Source organism: Notolepis coatsorum (assembly GCF_963971535.1).
Source record: "Notolepis coatsorum genome assembly, chromosome: 17".
NCBI classification, from domain to species: domain Eukaryota; kingdom Metazoa; phylum Chordata; class Actinopteri; order Aulopiformes; family Paralepididae; genus Notolepis; species Notolepis coatsorum.
The window spans coordinates 19,355,510-19,372,913 of NC_140181.1; the positions used below are offsets into that span (position 1 = coordinate 19,355,510).

Consider the following 17,404-nt stretch of genomic DNA (forward strand, 5'->3'; position numbering starts at 1 on the left):
TACTCAGGAAGTATAGGAGTTGCGGAAAGCAGGATGAGAGAGCGTAGATTTCAGTGTGTATCATTTATCATTTAACATTTGAAAGGCATACACACATTGGGGGATATCTTCGATGACTATGGTCTCCGCAGTCTTCGAGATATATCCAACAAATTTGACCTCACCAGTTCCACTTTTTTCTTCTATTTACAAATAAGAGCAGCTTTGAAGGCTCACGGAGTCCCATTAGATGTTCCACTTGAGCACCACAGGTTTCACAAATTATTTTATGACAAGGAGACGTCGAGAGGCTTCGTCTCTGACATGGGGTTGGGGGGGAAGAGCGAGCGCGAGCCCATGTATTGTATTTATTATTTTTATGTCATTTAGTCTACTTTCATTCTGATTTAATTACTGGACTGTCATTATTGTTATTATTATTTCTGTTATTGTCCTGTGATTCATAAAAAACAATCCAAAAAAATTCAAAATCCGTAAAAATTAACTGATTAAAAAAACAGCTGTTCACTCATAGCGAGGGGCGTCACTCATAGCGAGGGGGGCGTACGCGTGTGCGTCAGTGGCCAAGTGGCCAATCACGGGAACCCGGAAACACAACTGGGTTGGTAAAAGCATACACGTGTACCCGGAAAAACAACTGGGTTGGTAAAAGCATACACGCGTACAGGTAGGCTAGGTACATATGTAATAGAACAAAGTGCAAGTAGTAATGCTGATAGTGATAACAGTAGTAGTGAACAGTAGTGGCAGGATTCAATCAGATAGTATATTGATGATGGTATACATGGTCCAAACCGTAGTAACACACTGCACCAGTCTGTAGTGTTTATTATTAAGAGTCAGATAGTCCTAACAGTGTTTATTATTAAGAGTCAGATAGTCATAACAGTGTTTATTATTAAGAGTCAGATAGTCCTAACAGTGTTTATTATTAAGAGTCAGATAGTCCTAACAGTGTTTATTATTAAGAGTCAGATAGTCATAACAGTGTTTATTATTAAGAGTCAGATAGTCCTAACAGTGTTTATTATTAAGAGTCAGATAGTCCTAACAGTGTTTATGAGTCAGATAGTCCTAACAGTGTTTATGAGTCAGATAGTCCTAAGTGTTTATTATTAACCCATTCTCTGCCGGGCATTGTACCCATCATTGTACCCTCTCTGCCAGCGCTATAAGTCTATGGAGATGTTCACCTTCTTTACAGGGCTATAACTTTAAATTGTATTGCTAAATTGACATTACTATGGCCCATTCAACATCAATTATCTATCGTTCAGGATGTAGGAACGTTTTACTTTTTCATTCACACATTCATACTAAAATACCGTCTAGAGTATAAATATGTTTTTATCGTTTTCTGCAGTATTTCATAGAACGTGAGATAGGCATAAATGCATATATTAGATGATCAAATGCAGTTTGATACCGATCAACGTTATATTAAAAATGTGAACTGTACATGGTCCTAAACGTCATGACTGGTCATCTGCGGGTGAACGGAGGGGGGGGGGGGGGGGGTCGTTTATAATTCAATGACCGACGTTAAATGATTTATGTAGTATGGGTGATATATTGATCAGAGCAGTTTGTATCGAAAATGGTAAAGAAAAACGCTGAAACTCACCCCAGTCTCCTCGTAGCGTTGAGCGATGAGAGTGGAGCAAACAGATCCTAATTATGGGATGTTGATCGATGCGATCCATTTTCGGTTTGTATATTACTAATACACGTCCAAATCATGTTGATTATTGAGTTATGGCAAAGATCCATATCGACAGTGTCTGTATTGAGCCCCGGGACGATAAGCGAGTGGCCGAACGAAAATAGGGGACGGACCGATCTACAATGGGCACTTCCGGTTTGGCAACTCTCCGATCGGCCACCAGGTGGCGGTATTGAAGTGTTGCAGAGTTGTGATGGCTCAGACAGCATCACCCAAGACTCCGTGGGTGAAATATGAATACCATGACGAAAATATGAAATATTGATCTCAAAAACGCCTTACGGAGTTATTGGCAGACAACGCATGGCGGAGAAACCCGCCTTAACACGCGATTGGCGGAGAATGGGTTAAGAGTCAGATAGTCATAAGTGTTTATTATTAACTCAATGGAGGCCAAACCCGAGATTTCTCGGGTTTTGGTAGTTTATTCCTTTATTCGATATTTTTATTCATTATTCATCCAGGGACCTTGGTGTTACCATAGGGAATGAGTCTGAGGTCGCCAAAGTGCAATACCGGCCTCATCCAGCTAGACGGCGGTATCGAGCACCCTTTGTAACCTTGTATCTTGGCCTGTGTAATGGCCAAATGTCTCCGATTTCACTTTTCCTTGTCAGGCGAGGCGAGCGGTTCTCCCGGTTCCATTGAAGCGCGTCAAATATCCCCGATTCATATGTTGTGGTGGATTATGCCGTGGACCAAATGGACATTGGATGTACCAGATGGCGATCAAACTATTGGAATATTATTTTTGGAATACTCCCGATCACAGGTAAGGACTATCTGACGTCAATTTTAGCTTGATCCTGCAATGCTTTTATACCGATCGGGCTGATACACGTTTTTAGTGTTCAATACAAATGCCGTTACTGACAATCAAATAATAAGAAACAACCCCCCCCCCCCCCTTTCATGCATTCATGATGGAACATAATACCTATGATATAGATTTGATTTTGGAATAATAGCATGTACAGGCAAGAAACGGCAACGTCTATAGTGGAATTGACGTATGAGGCTATAACTCAGCATTTCGGGAATTACCCCAGACCGCTCTAAAACCTTATATTCACCACAGTATAACACGGGATCGTATGGATGGAAAAATGTATTCTTTTTCACATATTGAACGATAGATAGGTGAAATGGGCCATAGTATTGTATCCATAGCTATAATATAGAATGGGCGGCTACGTGGCGTAGTGGGCAAGGCGCTCGCCACGAATGCGGAGACGCTGGGCTCGCCTGTTCGAGCCCAGCGCTCCACATTGCTGTCAGTTTAGCTGGTCGTCCGTACTAATACACATTGGCCGTATTAGGGGGTGGGAAACTGATGGGTGGGGATCGGGCGTTGTGGACAGCGACTCCTACAGGTCGGTTGGTGCGCCTGCGCAGTAGAATCAGGAAGTGTCGGGGGCAGCGTGAGCCTCCCACGCGTTACTCCTCGCCACTGAGAGATCGAGCTGCGCAGGTGAAAAGATGCGACTGCTGTTACCTCAAGTACCGGAGGGGACTTGTGCTATGTATGACTTAGTCCACATTGCAGCCGGCTTGTGGGAGGCAAGAAACAGCGTTCGTGACAGGGGAGGGTTGAATTGGATGATACGAAATTGGGATGGGAGAAAATATAGAAAATGGGAGAAATAGTGGATAAAAAAAAAAAGCTATAATATAGAATATAGTTATAGCTCTACAAACAAGGTGACGCACTCCTATCGTTTAAAGCGCGGCCTAGCTACAGCGGGCCCAGACTAATAGCTGGCGCTGAATGAGTTAAGAGTCAGATAGAGCTGATGTAGAGCTGATGTCTCCGGGCCTCTACAGGAGAATGCCGGGGTCCCCCCTGTACTGTCGGGGTCCCTCTGTACTGTCGGGGTCCCCTCTGTACTGTCGGGGTCCCTCTGTACTGTCGGGGTCCCCTCTGTACTGTCGGGGTCCCTCTGTACTGTCGGGGTCCCCTCTGTACTGTCGGGGTCCCTCTGTACTGTCGGGGTCCCCTCTGTACTGTCGGGGTCCCTCTGTACTGTCGGGGTCCCCTCTGTACTGTCGGGGTCCCTCTGTACTGTCGGGGTCCCCCCTGTACCGTCTGTCGGGGTCCCCCCTGTACTGTCGGGGTCCCCTCTGTACTGTCTGGGTCCCTCTCTACTGTCGGGGTCCCCCCTGTACTGTCTGGGTCCCTCTGTACTGTCGGGGTCCCTCTCTACTGTCGGGGTCCCCTCTGTACTGTCGGGGTCCCCCCTGTACTGTCTGGGTCCCCCCCTGTACCGTCTGTCGGGGTCCCCTCTGTACTGTCGGGGTCCCCCTGTACTGTCCCCCACTACCCAACCTCCTCCAATGTACAGTTTCTTCCCCCTCAAATGTATATACTCTCTTTTTCTGGACTCTTTTTGTATCACAAACAGTACTGTATTTGTAAATCTGGTATGTCATGTATAGATGTAGCAGTACTGTCTATCTGTATGTCATGTTATGATGAATTGAAAATGGGGGACCCTGATGTAAACAAGACGAAAGACTTTCTCTGGTCTGCATCCCCTTAACAATTGTGTGTATTGAGCTGTACTGTATTGTACCCATTCTGCAATCTGTTAATAAAATGTTCAATCAATCAATCAATCAATCAATCAATCAATCAATCAAAGTCACCACGGCTGGGACACCTTTCAAAGGGCAGTCTCTTTGCAGCAGAAACCCGAGCACGGTGATGGTATCTGGGACAGTTATTAATAACAGCAACATAGAAGAGGTGGGTACAGTACTTGGCTCCTCTTCGTATCGTCGTGCCCATCTCTGTTATAATCACATAAAACTGGATCTTCGCCGTGTTAACCCTTTCACTGCCACACGGCAGAAGGTTAACCCTTTACGTCGGTTGTCGTGTGGCAGTGAAAGGGTTAACCGGCTGTTGTGTGGCAGTGAAAGGGTTAACCTTCTGTGTATTGTCGCAGTGAAAGGGTTAACTGTTTTGGTAGTACGGCAGTGAAAGGGTTAAGTCACGGTGCAGTCGGGTACAGAATTTGATATGGATATACAATGCCCCTTTGATAACCCAAGCACTGTGGCAAAGAGCACGACACTGGATCATTTGTTGCCCTCATCATATCCGCGCTTCATGGAACTTATCCCAAGCTATTTTGTTTTACCATCATTCATCGATGTGATTTTTATTGTGCGCGAAATACAAGAGAATGATTGATTAATTGAAAATGGAGGACCCCCTTGGCCTTATGTAAACAAGGTGAAGGTCTTTTCCTCAGGGCCCCGTTCCTCGTACGTGGCTAACTAACTGAGTTAGCCGGATCATTTTCAGGATAACTTGACATAAGTCAGGCTTTTCGGTTCCACGAAGCAAGTTTGGCTAAATCACTATAGCAACACATCCATAAACTTGAACCTGCTCCAGCGCAGGATTACTTAAATTAGCTGGATAAGCTTGACACTCCCTCGGAAAGAAAATGGCAGCTCCCTTCCTCAGAGATCTCATTATACCATTCTGAATAATGTTTTGCTTAGTTTTTCTAGAGGGGTCGTGAGCAGCCGCAGGGGGGTCGCGAGATGATTTCCAGAATGTATTGATTTCATAGAATGTGTGAAATAGGCCTATAATTAAAAATAATTAAAATACATTAAACTGGTAAAAGAAATGCATTTGAAATGTGAAATAGACCTAAAATGCTGATAAATCATTCAGATTTACTTTGTCCTACATAATGCACGTCATAGCTATGGCGTGGGTGACACCTGTTTGAGCTGCGGGATGACGCTTGTTTCTGACGGAGAATGTGTCCCAGCTTGCTGCCCACTGGATAACAAGGCTAGCATATTTGCTAAAATGAATGGACTTAATCTGTCACTACAAGGTGAAAACACAACCATCCTGTCGTTCAATTAAAAAATACAACGAGGAAACTCGAGCGCTGGAGTAGAAATGGGCCGGATTTATGTTTCCAGAGCTTGATGAATTTATGGAGGAAAATGAACTGAGTGTGAACACAGTAAAGATGTCTATAACTCACCTCCAAGCCCTTCTTGAAAGGCTCTCTGACACCGTTATTTTGGGGGTCGCGGCCTGAAAACTTTGGGAACCCCTGATCTACACATGTATTTATATAGTACATGATAACTAAGCGCATACAGTACATATATCCTCATAAGTATCTATTAATTCATATCAATTAGATACTCTTTGGGCTTGTTTTTATCTACTTATTCTGAAAGAGTTTAAATAATTATCTTTGCTAGCAAGATCTCATTCGATGATTCATTCCATTAAGCCTACTGCCAGCAGGCACATTTAAAGAAATATAACCTGATTGATTGGGGTAATGAGGCACTTAAAATGAGCCTATACATTTTCCCAACACTTACGCATTTACCTTGTTAGACGGTTAGACCGTTAGAAAATCATGGTTTCGTTGACCGACTCTTCCCCCTTTTGAAGTAGGACGGGCACGCGCAATTATCCGGATTACTGAAGTCTGGTTCGAATTAACAAATTGTTTGAGTGCGAATCAGCCTTTGAGAAACCGAGATAGCCTGACATCAATCATCGGGTTAATTTATGCTGGCTAATAGGACATTTGATCGGCTTAGTTGAACGAGGTACGAGGAACAGGGCCCTGGTCTTCATCCTCTTAGCAGTTGTTTCTATTGAGCTGTACTGTATTGTACAAATTCTGCAATCTGTGTTAATAATGTTTTCAATCAATCCCCTTTCCTACTCAGTATTTACACTCCATTCTGCTGCCCGACCCCGTTAGCTAAAACATTTTTAGTTTGTAACATTATCCTCCATGACATCACTGCGTTTCTCTTAACCCTTTCACTACAGCATGTTAACCCTTTCACGACCACACTACAGACGGTTGTAGTGTGGTAGTGAACGGGTTAACCTTCTGTATTGTATCGCAGTGAAAGGGTTAACCCTTTGGTAGTGTGGCAGTGAAAGGGTTAAGAGCCAACAAGAAAAAAGGTGGTGCCAAGGTCACCAACGGGGTAGACCGACGTGGATGTATTTTCACCCCATCACTCCTGCACTAAACACCAATTATATAATGGTGTTATATTTATATATAATAGTATTATATAATATGTTGAAGATGAAATTTTTGCTCTTAAAGGGGAACTCCAACATTTTGGGAAATTAGCTTATTTAACATCTTCCCTGGAGTTAGACAAGAAGATACATACCTTTTTTGTCTCTGTGCGTGCATTTTAGCTTTGGGAATAGACGCTCCGTTAGCATAGCTTAGCTTCATCACTGGAAGTGAGGCAGGACAGTAGCCTTACAGTGCCTTACAGTGTATTGCAAGGTCTGACATTGACCAAACTTGATATGCATGACCTTGGTGGGCTCTAGGTCAACTCCTGAAAAGGGGGTCAATGTCAGACTTTGCAATCAAAAGTTAGGGGGCTAATAACCCTTGCCATAATTTCAGTGCGCCCCCTAACTTTTGATTGCAAGGTCTGACATTGACCCCCTTTTCAGGAGTTGACCTAGAGCCCACCAAGGTCATGCATATCAAATTTGGTCAATGTCAGACCTTGCAATACACTGTAAGGCTACTGTCCTGCCTCACTTCCAGTGATGAAGTTAAGCTATGCTAACGGAGCGTCTATTCCCAAAGCTAAAATGCACGCACAGAGACAAAAAAGGTATGTATCTTCTTGTCTAACTCCAGGGAAGATGTTAAATAAGCTAATTTCCCAAAATGTTGGAGTTCCCCTTTAAGGACAAGGCAATTAATATAGGATTAAATGGCAGGTCCTCGTCAATATTTGTCAAATCGGAAATGTATCATGTGACCAAATAGTAAATACAAGGTGATAGCGTTCGCGTGCGCTAGTTAGGTCGGCCACTGCACTTCTGCGTTACATGGAGCTCGAGAGGGGGCGTGACTGATTGAAAACTTTATTAACAGATTGCAGAATGGGTACAGTACAGTACAGCTCAATACATACATAATTGTTAAGGGGATGCAGACCAGAGAAAGACTTGTCTTGTTTACATCAGGGTCCCCCATTTTCAATTCATCATAACATATATGACACACACACGACATACAGATAGACAGTACTGCTACATCTATACATTTATGACATACCAGATTTGCAAATACAGTACTGTTTGTGATACAAAGAGTCCAGAAAAAGAGTATATAGATTTGACGTAGAAACTGTACATTGTAGGTGGTTGGGTAGGTGGGGGAGAACTGTACATTGGAGGTGGTTGGGTGGGGGACACTATACACTGGAATATTGACAAAGCCATACATGGTCATTTACTGTACATTGGAGGGGGTTGGGTTAGGACATTTGCAGGGGCCTGTTTCGAATTGCAGTCTCCTGTAGGTGTTCTTTGAGAGTGTTTTTGAAAGTGGGTAGAGATTCACATTCCTTTACAGCTTTGGGTAGGGCATTCCACATTGATGTTGCATAATTGCGAAACGTGTTTAGTCCCTTGTTTGAGCCGAATCTGGGTTTAACATGATTTGTGGAGCTCCCTCTGGTGTTGTGATCGTGGTATTCACTGACCTTTGGGAAGTATTTCAACATGTACATGGGTACCTTAGTGGTGTAGTGTATTTTGTAGACCAGGCCCATTGCAAGTTGCTGTACTCGGTCGTCTACTCTAAGCCATCCTAGGTTGTCAAAGTGGGCAGGGGTGAGGTGGGTTCTAGGAGTCAGGTCAAGCAGTAGTCTGACCAGTTTGTTTTGAGATGTTTGTAATTTTGTTTTTAGTGCCTTTGAGGTGAATGAATGTGGATTAGAGCCTTGGCTCCCATGAGCTCAAAATACCGGAAGTGTTGCGGTGGTCTATCTATTCAGCCTTTCTTGCAGGTGGCTCGAGCGATTTCTAGGAATCCCAACATGATGTAAACACCATAGTATTTCGGATGTCTCGTGACACACTCCATACTACAAAGGGAGAAGGGTCAGTGAAACGTCTCAACTCGTAAACTCGGGTATCATGGAACTTTCCCCAGTTTACCACTGGTATTTACTACTTGGTCAGCTGCTCGAATGGGACCTCCTGGTCAACTCGGATATTTCCGATTTTGTAGTGTAGTGGTTAACACTGTCGCCTCACAGCTAGAAGGTCCAGGGAAGGACAACGGGATGGGTCAAGTGCAGAGACATTTCATCGGCGACCGTCACCCAATGCATGCGTGTGTGTGTTCCTGTGTGTCGCCCATCTCGCATGCGTGTTAAACTGCATGACAAATAAAGACTTCTTCTTCTTAAAGGAAGTCCATAGTAGATATTTGGCAGTCTGAACGAAAATCCGAGGTAATCCGTGCTACAATGAAATATTTAAAATGTACAACCTAGAGTGCCTCGGATTCTCCTTTCTGCCAAATCTCTACTGTGGACTTCCTTTACAAGTTATCAGGACAGTCACTGCATTTAATATCAGATTGCTTGAATCTACAAGCATGTAAAGTACTGGGTTCCTAGGTGTTTTTTCAATGACTAAAACAATCACTTGAGGCTCCAGTAAGCAGGACAATTATTATTTATTCAATGATAACTAGATCATCGACATCTACCAACACCTGACATCAACATTATTAACACATTTATATTACATTTCCATTTTGGACATGGTTATCATTTTCATTGTCTGGTGTTGTATGTGATGATCTCATTGTATGCCATTTTATTTTTTTAAATTTTATTTATCCAGGCAAGCAATTAAGAACAAATTCTTATATACAAAAGCAGCCTGTCCAAAAAGCAAAGGCCTTTTGTGGGAAGGCTGTAACAAATGAGATGATCTCATTGTATGTTCTATGTGATGATCTCATTGTATGCCGTATTGCCGTTGTATGCGAGGGTCTCATTGTATGATGTATGTGATGATCTCATTGTATGTTCTGTGATGATCTCATTGTATGCCGTTGTATGTGATGATCTCATTGTATGATGTATGTGATGATCTCATTGTATGTTCTGTGATGATCTCATTGTATGCCGTTGTATGTGATGATCTCATTGTATGATGATGTATGGGATGATCTCATTGTATGATGTTGTATGTGATGATCTCAATGTATGATGTATGTGCTGATCTCATTGTTCGAGAACAGCAGAAAATGAGAAAACACAATTGTTAATAAAAACTTTTATTATTTTTAAACTTTTTTGTTAAGTTTTCCCATATCTGCTCTGTCGGGCACTTCTTCCTGCCCACACGACCCATCCAGCCCCGTACCCGAAGGTTTCTCCTGACGAACCCATCAATAGGCAATGAATTCTCCAAGCTAAACAAGTACAACCTTTACGCGCCTCTATGATCAAAATAACCGCATCTTCTACGAGACCAGAACAAACACGGCGGAAGGAAAACAATAATATAAACACGACGGACCTGAAAAAAGAGCCAGAGGGGAGACGCGAAGCGAGGTGTATGGGAACACGACTCGAGCTGCTGAACAGCCTGAAACAAGCCTCTTATCTACGGAAGCTTATTTTACACAGTGGAGTGTTGACGAACCTATTCCAGCGCTGAGGGAAGCGGGCGGCTACAGACTGGGGCCTAAGAGCAAGCTTGAAACATTCAAAAAAACGCCTGCAAAACAGCACCGGCTAAGCAGCACCGGCTAACTTAAGCCTACAGAAATAGGCGAGAATTACTGTATTTACAAGATAGCTGCAGTATGTATTGTTCATCGTCGTCGTAAGAAGAGGACGTATTCAGAGAGCAGGTCACATTGTTCTGTGTGTGGATATTTCCATCCTATTTTCTATGGTAATACTTGTGGTTATACAAGCATTGCAAAATGGTTGAGTAGAGCTTATACATTCAAGCTATACATATATATACCTATGTACACAAAGTATAAATAAAACCACAAATGTGCCCACAAAAGATTATAGTTTTATACACATTTAAACACCCAAAAACCTTCATAAAAAAGGACACCAAATCAATCATCAGCTTTCTAATGCTACAAATTAAGGGAATCCAATCCAGCCAAGTGCTCATTTTGGAGTAGTAGTTCATGACTCAAGCGCTCTCATTTGGGGATCAATGCTGCCTTCAAACGTAACACGTGAGTTCGCGGTCTCGACACGCGGGGGGGGGGGGGTCATGTACACGATACGCTGGCCGCTCCATGTGGCTGAAGTCGCTAGGACACCGTTGCTAGGCAACCGGGCAATGAGTCTCGGAGCCACCGTGGCTAATGATTTAGCTAACTAAAAGGTAAAGCCATAATGACGAGAGGAAAAAGATAAGACCGTCGGTAGTATGAACATTTTCCAAATATATATTATCAATTTACTAAAGAAAGACTAAATTTACAATAATTCCACGGCGAAACGAACTCCCACGGTCTACGCCGTTTTTTTTTTTAAATCGCCATTAGTCGGGAGCTTTTTGGAGAACGTTCCCGCTCACAACGTCGTGAACGGCAACGATGGCGGATCATTCGTACGGACTCCTCTCGCGAAGCGAAGCAGGGGAAAACGCGACCCCGTTTGAAGGCAGCACATGTAACAAACACAAACACCAAAATAAGACAGGACCGTGACAAAGAAGGAGCCCCCTCTGGCCGCGCACGCTCCTGTTCAAGCTCGCTCTTAAGCCACTACCGTAGACAAAATATGAACATCCTTTACTCAACGTTACTGTACACTGTACAGAATCATGTTGGTTTTTTATTTCTTTTTGGTTACTCAATTATTTTGTTTATTGAGACCATTCTTTTGAGAGCAAATTCGGCACAAAAATCCTTTTTGAAAACACATCTATTGAAGTAGCAGGGGGAAAAAAGAGATTTTCTATTTAGAACAAAAAACATTATTCTGATCATAGAGGTGATAAAAGATTATGAAAAAAAATAGACAACACACTGAAGTCGGAGAGGAAGGGGAGACCAGAGAGTGACAGGGGCAGTATCTTATGAACTGATTTGAGTTCTTGTGAGTGTATATATATTTTGATCTGCTTGATAGTGGGGTATTACTACGAGGGCGTGGGGTACCTTAAGTGGAGTGTTAGTAGGCTACAGGGAGTGGCGTCTCTGGGTATACTGGGCGGGGCAAAACTGGGGGAAATTGCATAGAGGAAAATATAGTGAGTTTTACATGAAAAAAAAAAAAGAAAAAAGTTTTTGCTCAGGCATAACCTCTACAAGATCATAGCGGTAAGCCGAACGCAGCAAAAGTTGAGTCAGATTATTGACTAGTTGATCTTTTAAGCTTTTAACTCCTGATACAAATAATCACCCCCAAAAATCCCTTTCAGTGCCTTTGCCTGTGATGCAAGTACTGGACCGGTATCAGAGGAAACATGTTACTAGTGTATGCCGGTCCATTGTTTGGGCTTAAAGTGTACGTGTGTACATTGTTTTTTTGTTATTTTTTTATTACATTTTCTCTTCCAAATACGGATGCGTGTTGACGTACTTATGGGCAACTAACACACTTTTAAACACTAACAACGTGAAAATTTAAAGGCCCTTCTTTTTCGCTTGCGAACGGACATTAAAAGCGTACTGTCTCTTTGAATCCCAATTCCCTGGTGGTTGGGAAGGACAGGGGTCAACTTATGTCAGACATGTGATCTTTCCTCCTCCTGCTCCTTCTCCTCCTCCCCTCCCTTTAGACTAACCCCCCCCCCCCCCCACACTGCCACCGCGGACCGGCTCCGGCTCAGCCCGACTTGGCCCCCACCAGGCTCATCAGTCCGTCCGTGCTCATGGACTTGGGCCGCTCCAGGGGGAAGCCCAGGGCTCGGCTCCAGATCAGCTGGGCCAGCACACCCAGGGCCCGGGACACGCCGAACAGAACCGTGTAGTAGTTCATCTCCGTCATCCCATAGTACTGCGGGTTAACAGGTAGAGAGAGAGAGGTAGAGAGAGAGAGAGGGGGGAGAGGGGAGAGGAGAGAGAGAGAGAGAGAGAGAGAGAAGAGGGGGAGAGGAGAGAAGACAGAGAGAGGGATAGAGAGACAGAGAGGGATAGAGAGAGAGAGAGAGAGAGGAGACGGGGAGAGAGAGGCAGATGAGAGAGACAGAGAGAGAGGAGAGAGAGAGACGGAGAGGAGACAGAGAGAGAGAGAGAGAGAGAGAGAGAGACGGGAAAAGTCATTCAGAGGCGAAACACCGGGAAGTGTGCAGCATGACAGGACAGCTTGAACTTGTAAGCGCATGACTGATTGAATGTTTTAGGCTGCTGGTTTTGTGAGACAGTAATCCAAACGACAATAATCAAGGCCACTTTGCACCTAGGATGATAACTTCTTTCCTCTTATTTTTATATTCAGATCTAATTTTATTGCCTATATTTATGTCTTTCTACTATTGCCCATACCTGTACTTCCCCCTCCCCCATGCTGCCAATGGCACCCGAATTACCCCAAGGGTAATAATATTTTATGAAAAGATAACTACAGTGGACCTATAAAAAAAAATTAAAATATTAAAATCGTATAGAGGTGGTCTTCATTCCCACCACAATAATAATTCAGTACCTCAGACAAGGAACCATATAAGTCTGTTTTGCGTTTTCAGAGGAACAATGTTTCCCAACTTTATTATCATGGTAATAAAGATAGTAAGTTAGAGTGTTGTGTTCATTCATAGCTAAAAGACAGTCAAGGTCATTGCTTGTGATATATTACATTCACACTCCCAAGTGATTCAGTTTAACATCACGACTGCAAATACATGGGCTGTACAACAAAGTTAAATTAAAAAAAGTAAAAAAAGATATCTGTAGATATCTGTAGATAGATACTATATCTATACATATCATATCTATTATCCTTTACCTACTCTTACTAGTTACGCTGCTGGCCAGTACGACTTACTACCATAGTGTCTTTATACCTGTATCACTGTACATATCAATAATACAACTCTGTACATACATCTGATTAGCACCATTACTCAGTAGTGCCAATTTATATATTTTATACCCAGTTAAATCAAAAATATATATTTTTTTTTATAAAAATCCTCAGACTAAATCCTCAATTTGAATAAAGTAATTAGTCTGATTAAATTAGTCTTTTATTATTTTTTTTTTTATTAAATCAACTTTCTTTAAGGAATATAATTCATCAGTTTCGTCAACATAAATAATCCAATAAGGGCACAGTTGGTACGAAAGTGATGGTGACGTCTTGATGGAGCGCCGAGTGCCAAGCAGATGCAGATAGGCTACATCATTTATGATAAATGTTTTATTTAAATTTTTATGACGAGTCATATACTATAATATTAGTGTAGCCTAATCTTTATCTGCAACTGTGAAGAAAAACCCCATTGGTTTAAACAGAATGAATAGACACAAAAAATATATATACCAGTATATAAAAAATGTAAAAGATTTTATAAACAATAAAAAAATTCAAATGTTGATTTAGAATTCGAACGTCAACATTATGAACGAAGCTTCAAACTATTCGGTACAGCCCTAATGAAGACAATACATTTGAATCTAATCCAAGTCATTTAGGTTCCAGCAGTGCCTCCCCTCACCTGCAGCAGCACCCCGCTGTGGGCGTCCACGTTGGGCCAGGGGTTCTTGGCCTTGCCCTGCTCCAGCAGCACGTTGGGCACGATCTTGTAGAGCTGGGCCACCATCTTGAACAGGGGGTCGGCGGGCAGGTGCTTCAGGGCGAACTCCCGCTGGCAGGTGTAGCGCGGGTCGGTCTTCCTCAGGACGGCGTGGCCGTAGCCAGGCACCACCTGCAGCGGCAGAGAGACACAGGGGGGGGGGGGGGGGGAGTGAGTCGCTTTGGAGACCTTTATTACAGGGCTGGTTTCAACACCTTACATTTAAGACCTTTTAATACCTTTTTAAGACCACTTAGAGCAACATTTAATACCAATTTCAAGACTATAAAAAAAGAAAAAAAAGAAAAAGACATATTCCTTACCTACGTTTACTAGTTACGCTGCTGGCCAGTATGACTTACTACCATATAGTGCCTTTATACCTGTATCACTGTACATATTAATACTATATCTATATCTGTACATATCCCTTACTAGTTATGCTGCCGGCCAGTATGACTTACTACCATATAGTGCCTTTATACCTGTATCACTGTACATAATAATACTACAACTCTGTACATACATCTGATTTAGCACTATTACTCAGTAGTACTCATTTATATTTCTTATACCCAGTTAAATCACCTGTATTGTATATTATTATACTATTAAATTGTATATTATTATACTATTGCACTTTACCGTTACATTTGCACTCAGGTTGGATGCCAAACTTATTTTCGCTGTACTGTACTTGTGCTGCATGATGACAATACATTTGAATCCAATATAATCTAATGATCTGGATGGATCGACAGCACTCCAGGTAAGGGGATAAACTGCCCCTTTAGATTTTGGGTGAACTGTCCCCTTAAAGAGAGTGCTTGATAGATGACGCCCCAACATCCTATGAGGTCGGTGTCGAAACTCCCTAACGGGACGTCCTGACAGGGAATCCTAGCACTCTAACGGGGGAACCAGACATGTTCTCTCACCCTGCCAGACTTGAGCGTGTTCCAGATGTAATCCCTCATCTTCTCATCGGACACCTCCCCACCGAGCTCCTTCTGCAGGGCCGTCAGCCACACCAGCACCTCCTACAGGACAGAGAAGGGAATGACGCGTGAGAGGATATTTTACAGGCAACGTTGCCGTCCTCAACAGCAGCACAGACAACGATACTGCTCATCAGGGGCAAAACTATTTATTCACTTTGCCGCCTGATGTGGAATAATCTGACCAGATGTTATTAACGGAGGCGGACAACAGTCTTTGATTAAGGATAGTTTACTGACAGAATGACATGTTGCAACATAGAGACCTATAGGTTACAGCAATGGTCCTATAGCCTAGATCTCAGTAGAATGACATGTTGCAACATAGAGACATATAGGTTACAGCAATGGTCCTATAGTCTAGATCTCAGTAGAATGACATGTTGCAACATAGAGACCTATAGGTTACAGCAATGGTCCTATAGCCTAGATCTCTGTAGAATGTTGAGCTAACAAAGCAATATACAGGAGAGTAGACAAAGTGGAGCATTGATGTACATAATATGAATTACAGAGATATCTGGAATTATAGATATGTACAGAGATATCTGGATAATGACGCAGACAGCGTGTGTACATGTGTAGAGAAAGAGAAGGTACTTTAATTTAAACTTTCCTAATTTTCCCTTGATCCCACAAAAGCTTGAAGAACAAAAGCTAGCATTTGTTCTTGAAAAATGCTCCTCTACTGGCAAATTTTGTGTTAGAATGTTACAAACTCAGTAGTGCTTGTGTTTTGCAACACATGGACGTGAACTAAGGCTGCGGTATCCTCGCTTTCAACCTCGCTTTCGAAAGCAGCTAGAAGCCCCGAGAACAGGAAGTAGTAAACACAAAGGCTGGTTACTATGACCACACAAATCCATTGTTTATAAAGTCTCATGTTATGAAATTTAATGATTTGGTTTATTATAAAAGTATGCAAATAATGTACAGAGCTAAAGCAAAGTTACTCCCGGACGGGGTGCAAATGTTTTTTTCAATACATGAAAGAAAATATGATGAGATATATTTGTAAATGTACTGTTCAAAAAGCTAAGAAAGGGATTAAAAAGGAGGTATATTTCTATTATTGGGGTTAATCGATTCGGGGCCAACCACGTATATATATGTGATTGGGCGCCATCCTTTGAAGGCCAACCACATATATATATATATACACACGTGGTAAACTCGCTTTTGCTTTTATTCCATTTTAATATCCTACTCAATGTCACAGAGCTGTATTTTGGCTGGAAAAGGCATATTGGGACTCCAAAAGTGCAGTACCGGCCAGATCCTGGTATTGGGGCTGTCTCGAGAATGCAGTTTTCCCTGTTGCAGACCGGGTGTCACTTTTTTTTTCCCGCTCCGGGTTAGTTTTTCTGTTAGCCTAAAGCTATGGCTTCACCAGATCGCCTAGAATACTTTTTGCGACGCCAAATTCAGTATGCAGTAAAGGAATATAGCATCAGCCAATGGACATATCGATCTACCAGATGGCGATCAAATAACTGGGAAATTCTTTTTGGAATCCAACCGGCCACAGGTAAGAGCCTCCACCCGGTCAGCGTATGATGTTGCAATAACGAATGCCACTATTGGTAATCAATAATCAGAAACGACTTCCCTCGCCTTCCCTCGCCCGCCCCCCCCCCCCCCCCCCCCCCCCCCCTTTCATGCATTCATGGTGGAACATCATACCGATCATATCATTTAGATTTTTAACTCTAGCTTGTGTAGGGCCGAAACGGCAATCGATTTAACGTTATTAGCTTAGCGCCCTATAACTAGCTTTGCAGGAATTACCCCAGACCATTCCGATATAACGTTCATATTCACAACGCTATAAAACGGGAACATATTGATGAAAGAATTATTTCTTTATGGCATATTGAAGGGAAGATTTATACTGTCAATGGACACATAGCAATAATATAAAATATAGATTTAGCTCTACAAAAAACCTCACGCACAGTGAAAACTTGTAATGAAAAGCTGGCCTCATAGAGTGGGGCCTGTCTAATCCCAAATAGTTTGTAAAACTATTTTTGAAAACTACAAAGGTGAATAATACGTTTTTTTTGCTATTTTCTTTTAGAATACGGTTGAGTCTTAATTTTGTTAAGAATATAG

At 42.5% G+C, this 17,404-nt stretch overlaps 1 protein-coding gene across 1 annotated transcript in view; it reads right to left on the reverse strand.

Annotated features, from left to right (window-relative positions):
* Positions 1-9,833: 9,833 nt before the first annotated feature.
* cs (citrate synthase) overlaps positions 9,834-17,404 on the reverse strand; it is a 32,676-nt gene continuing 25,105 nt past the window's right edge. Inside the window, exons 9-11 of the mRNA XM_084334092.1 lie at positions 15,230-15,331; positions 14,214-14,423; positions 9,834-12,553 (exon numbers count right to left, since the gene is read on the reverse strand). Of these exons, the coding sequence (XP_084190218.1) occupies positions 12,383-12,553; positions 14,214-14,423; positions 15,230-15,331 (483 nt within the window). The 3' untranslated portion in view covers positions 9,834-12,382. The remainder of the gene's footprint in view (positions 12,554-14,213; positions 14,424-15,229; positions 15,332-17,404) is intronic.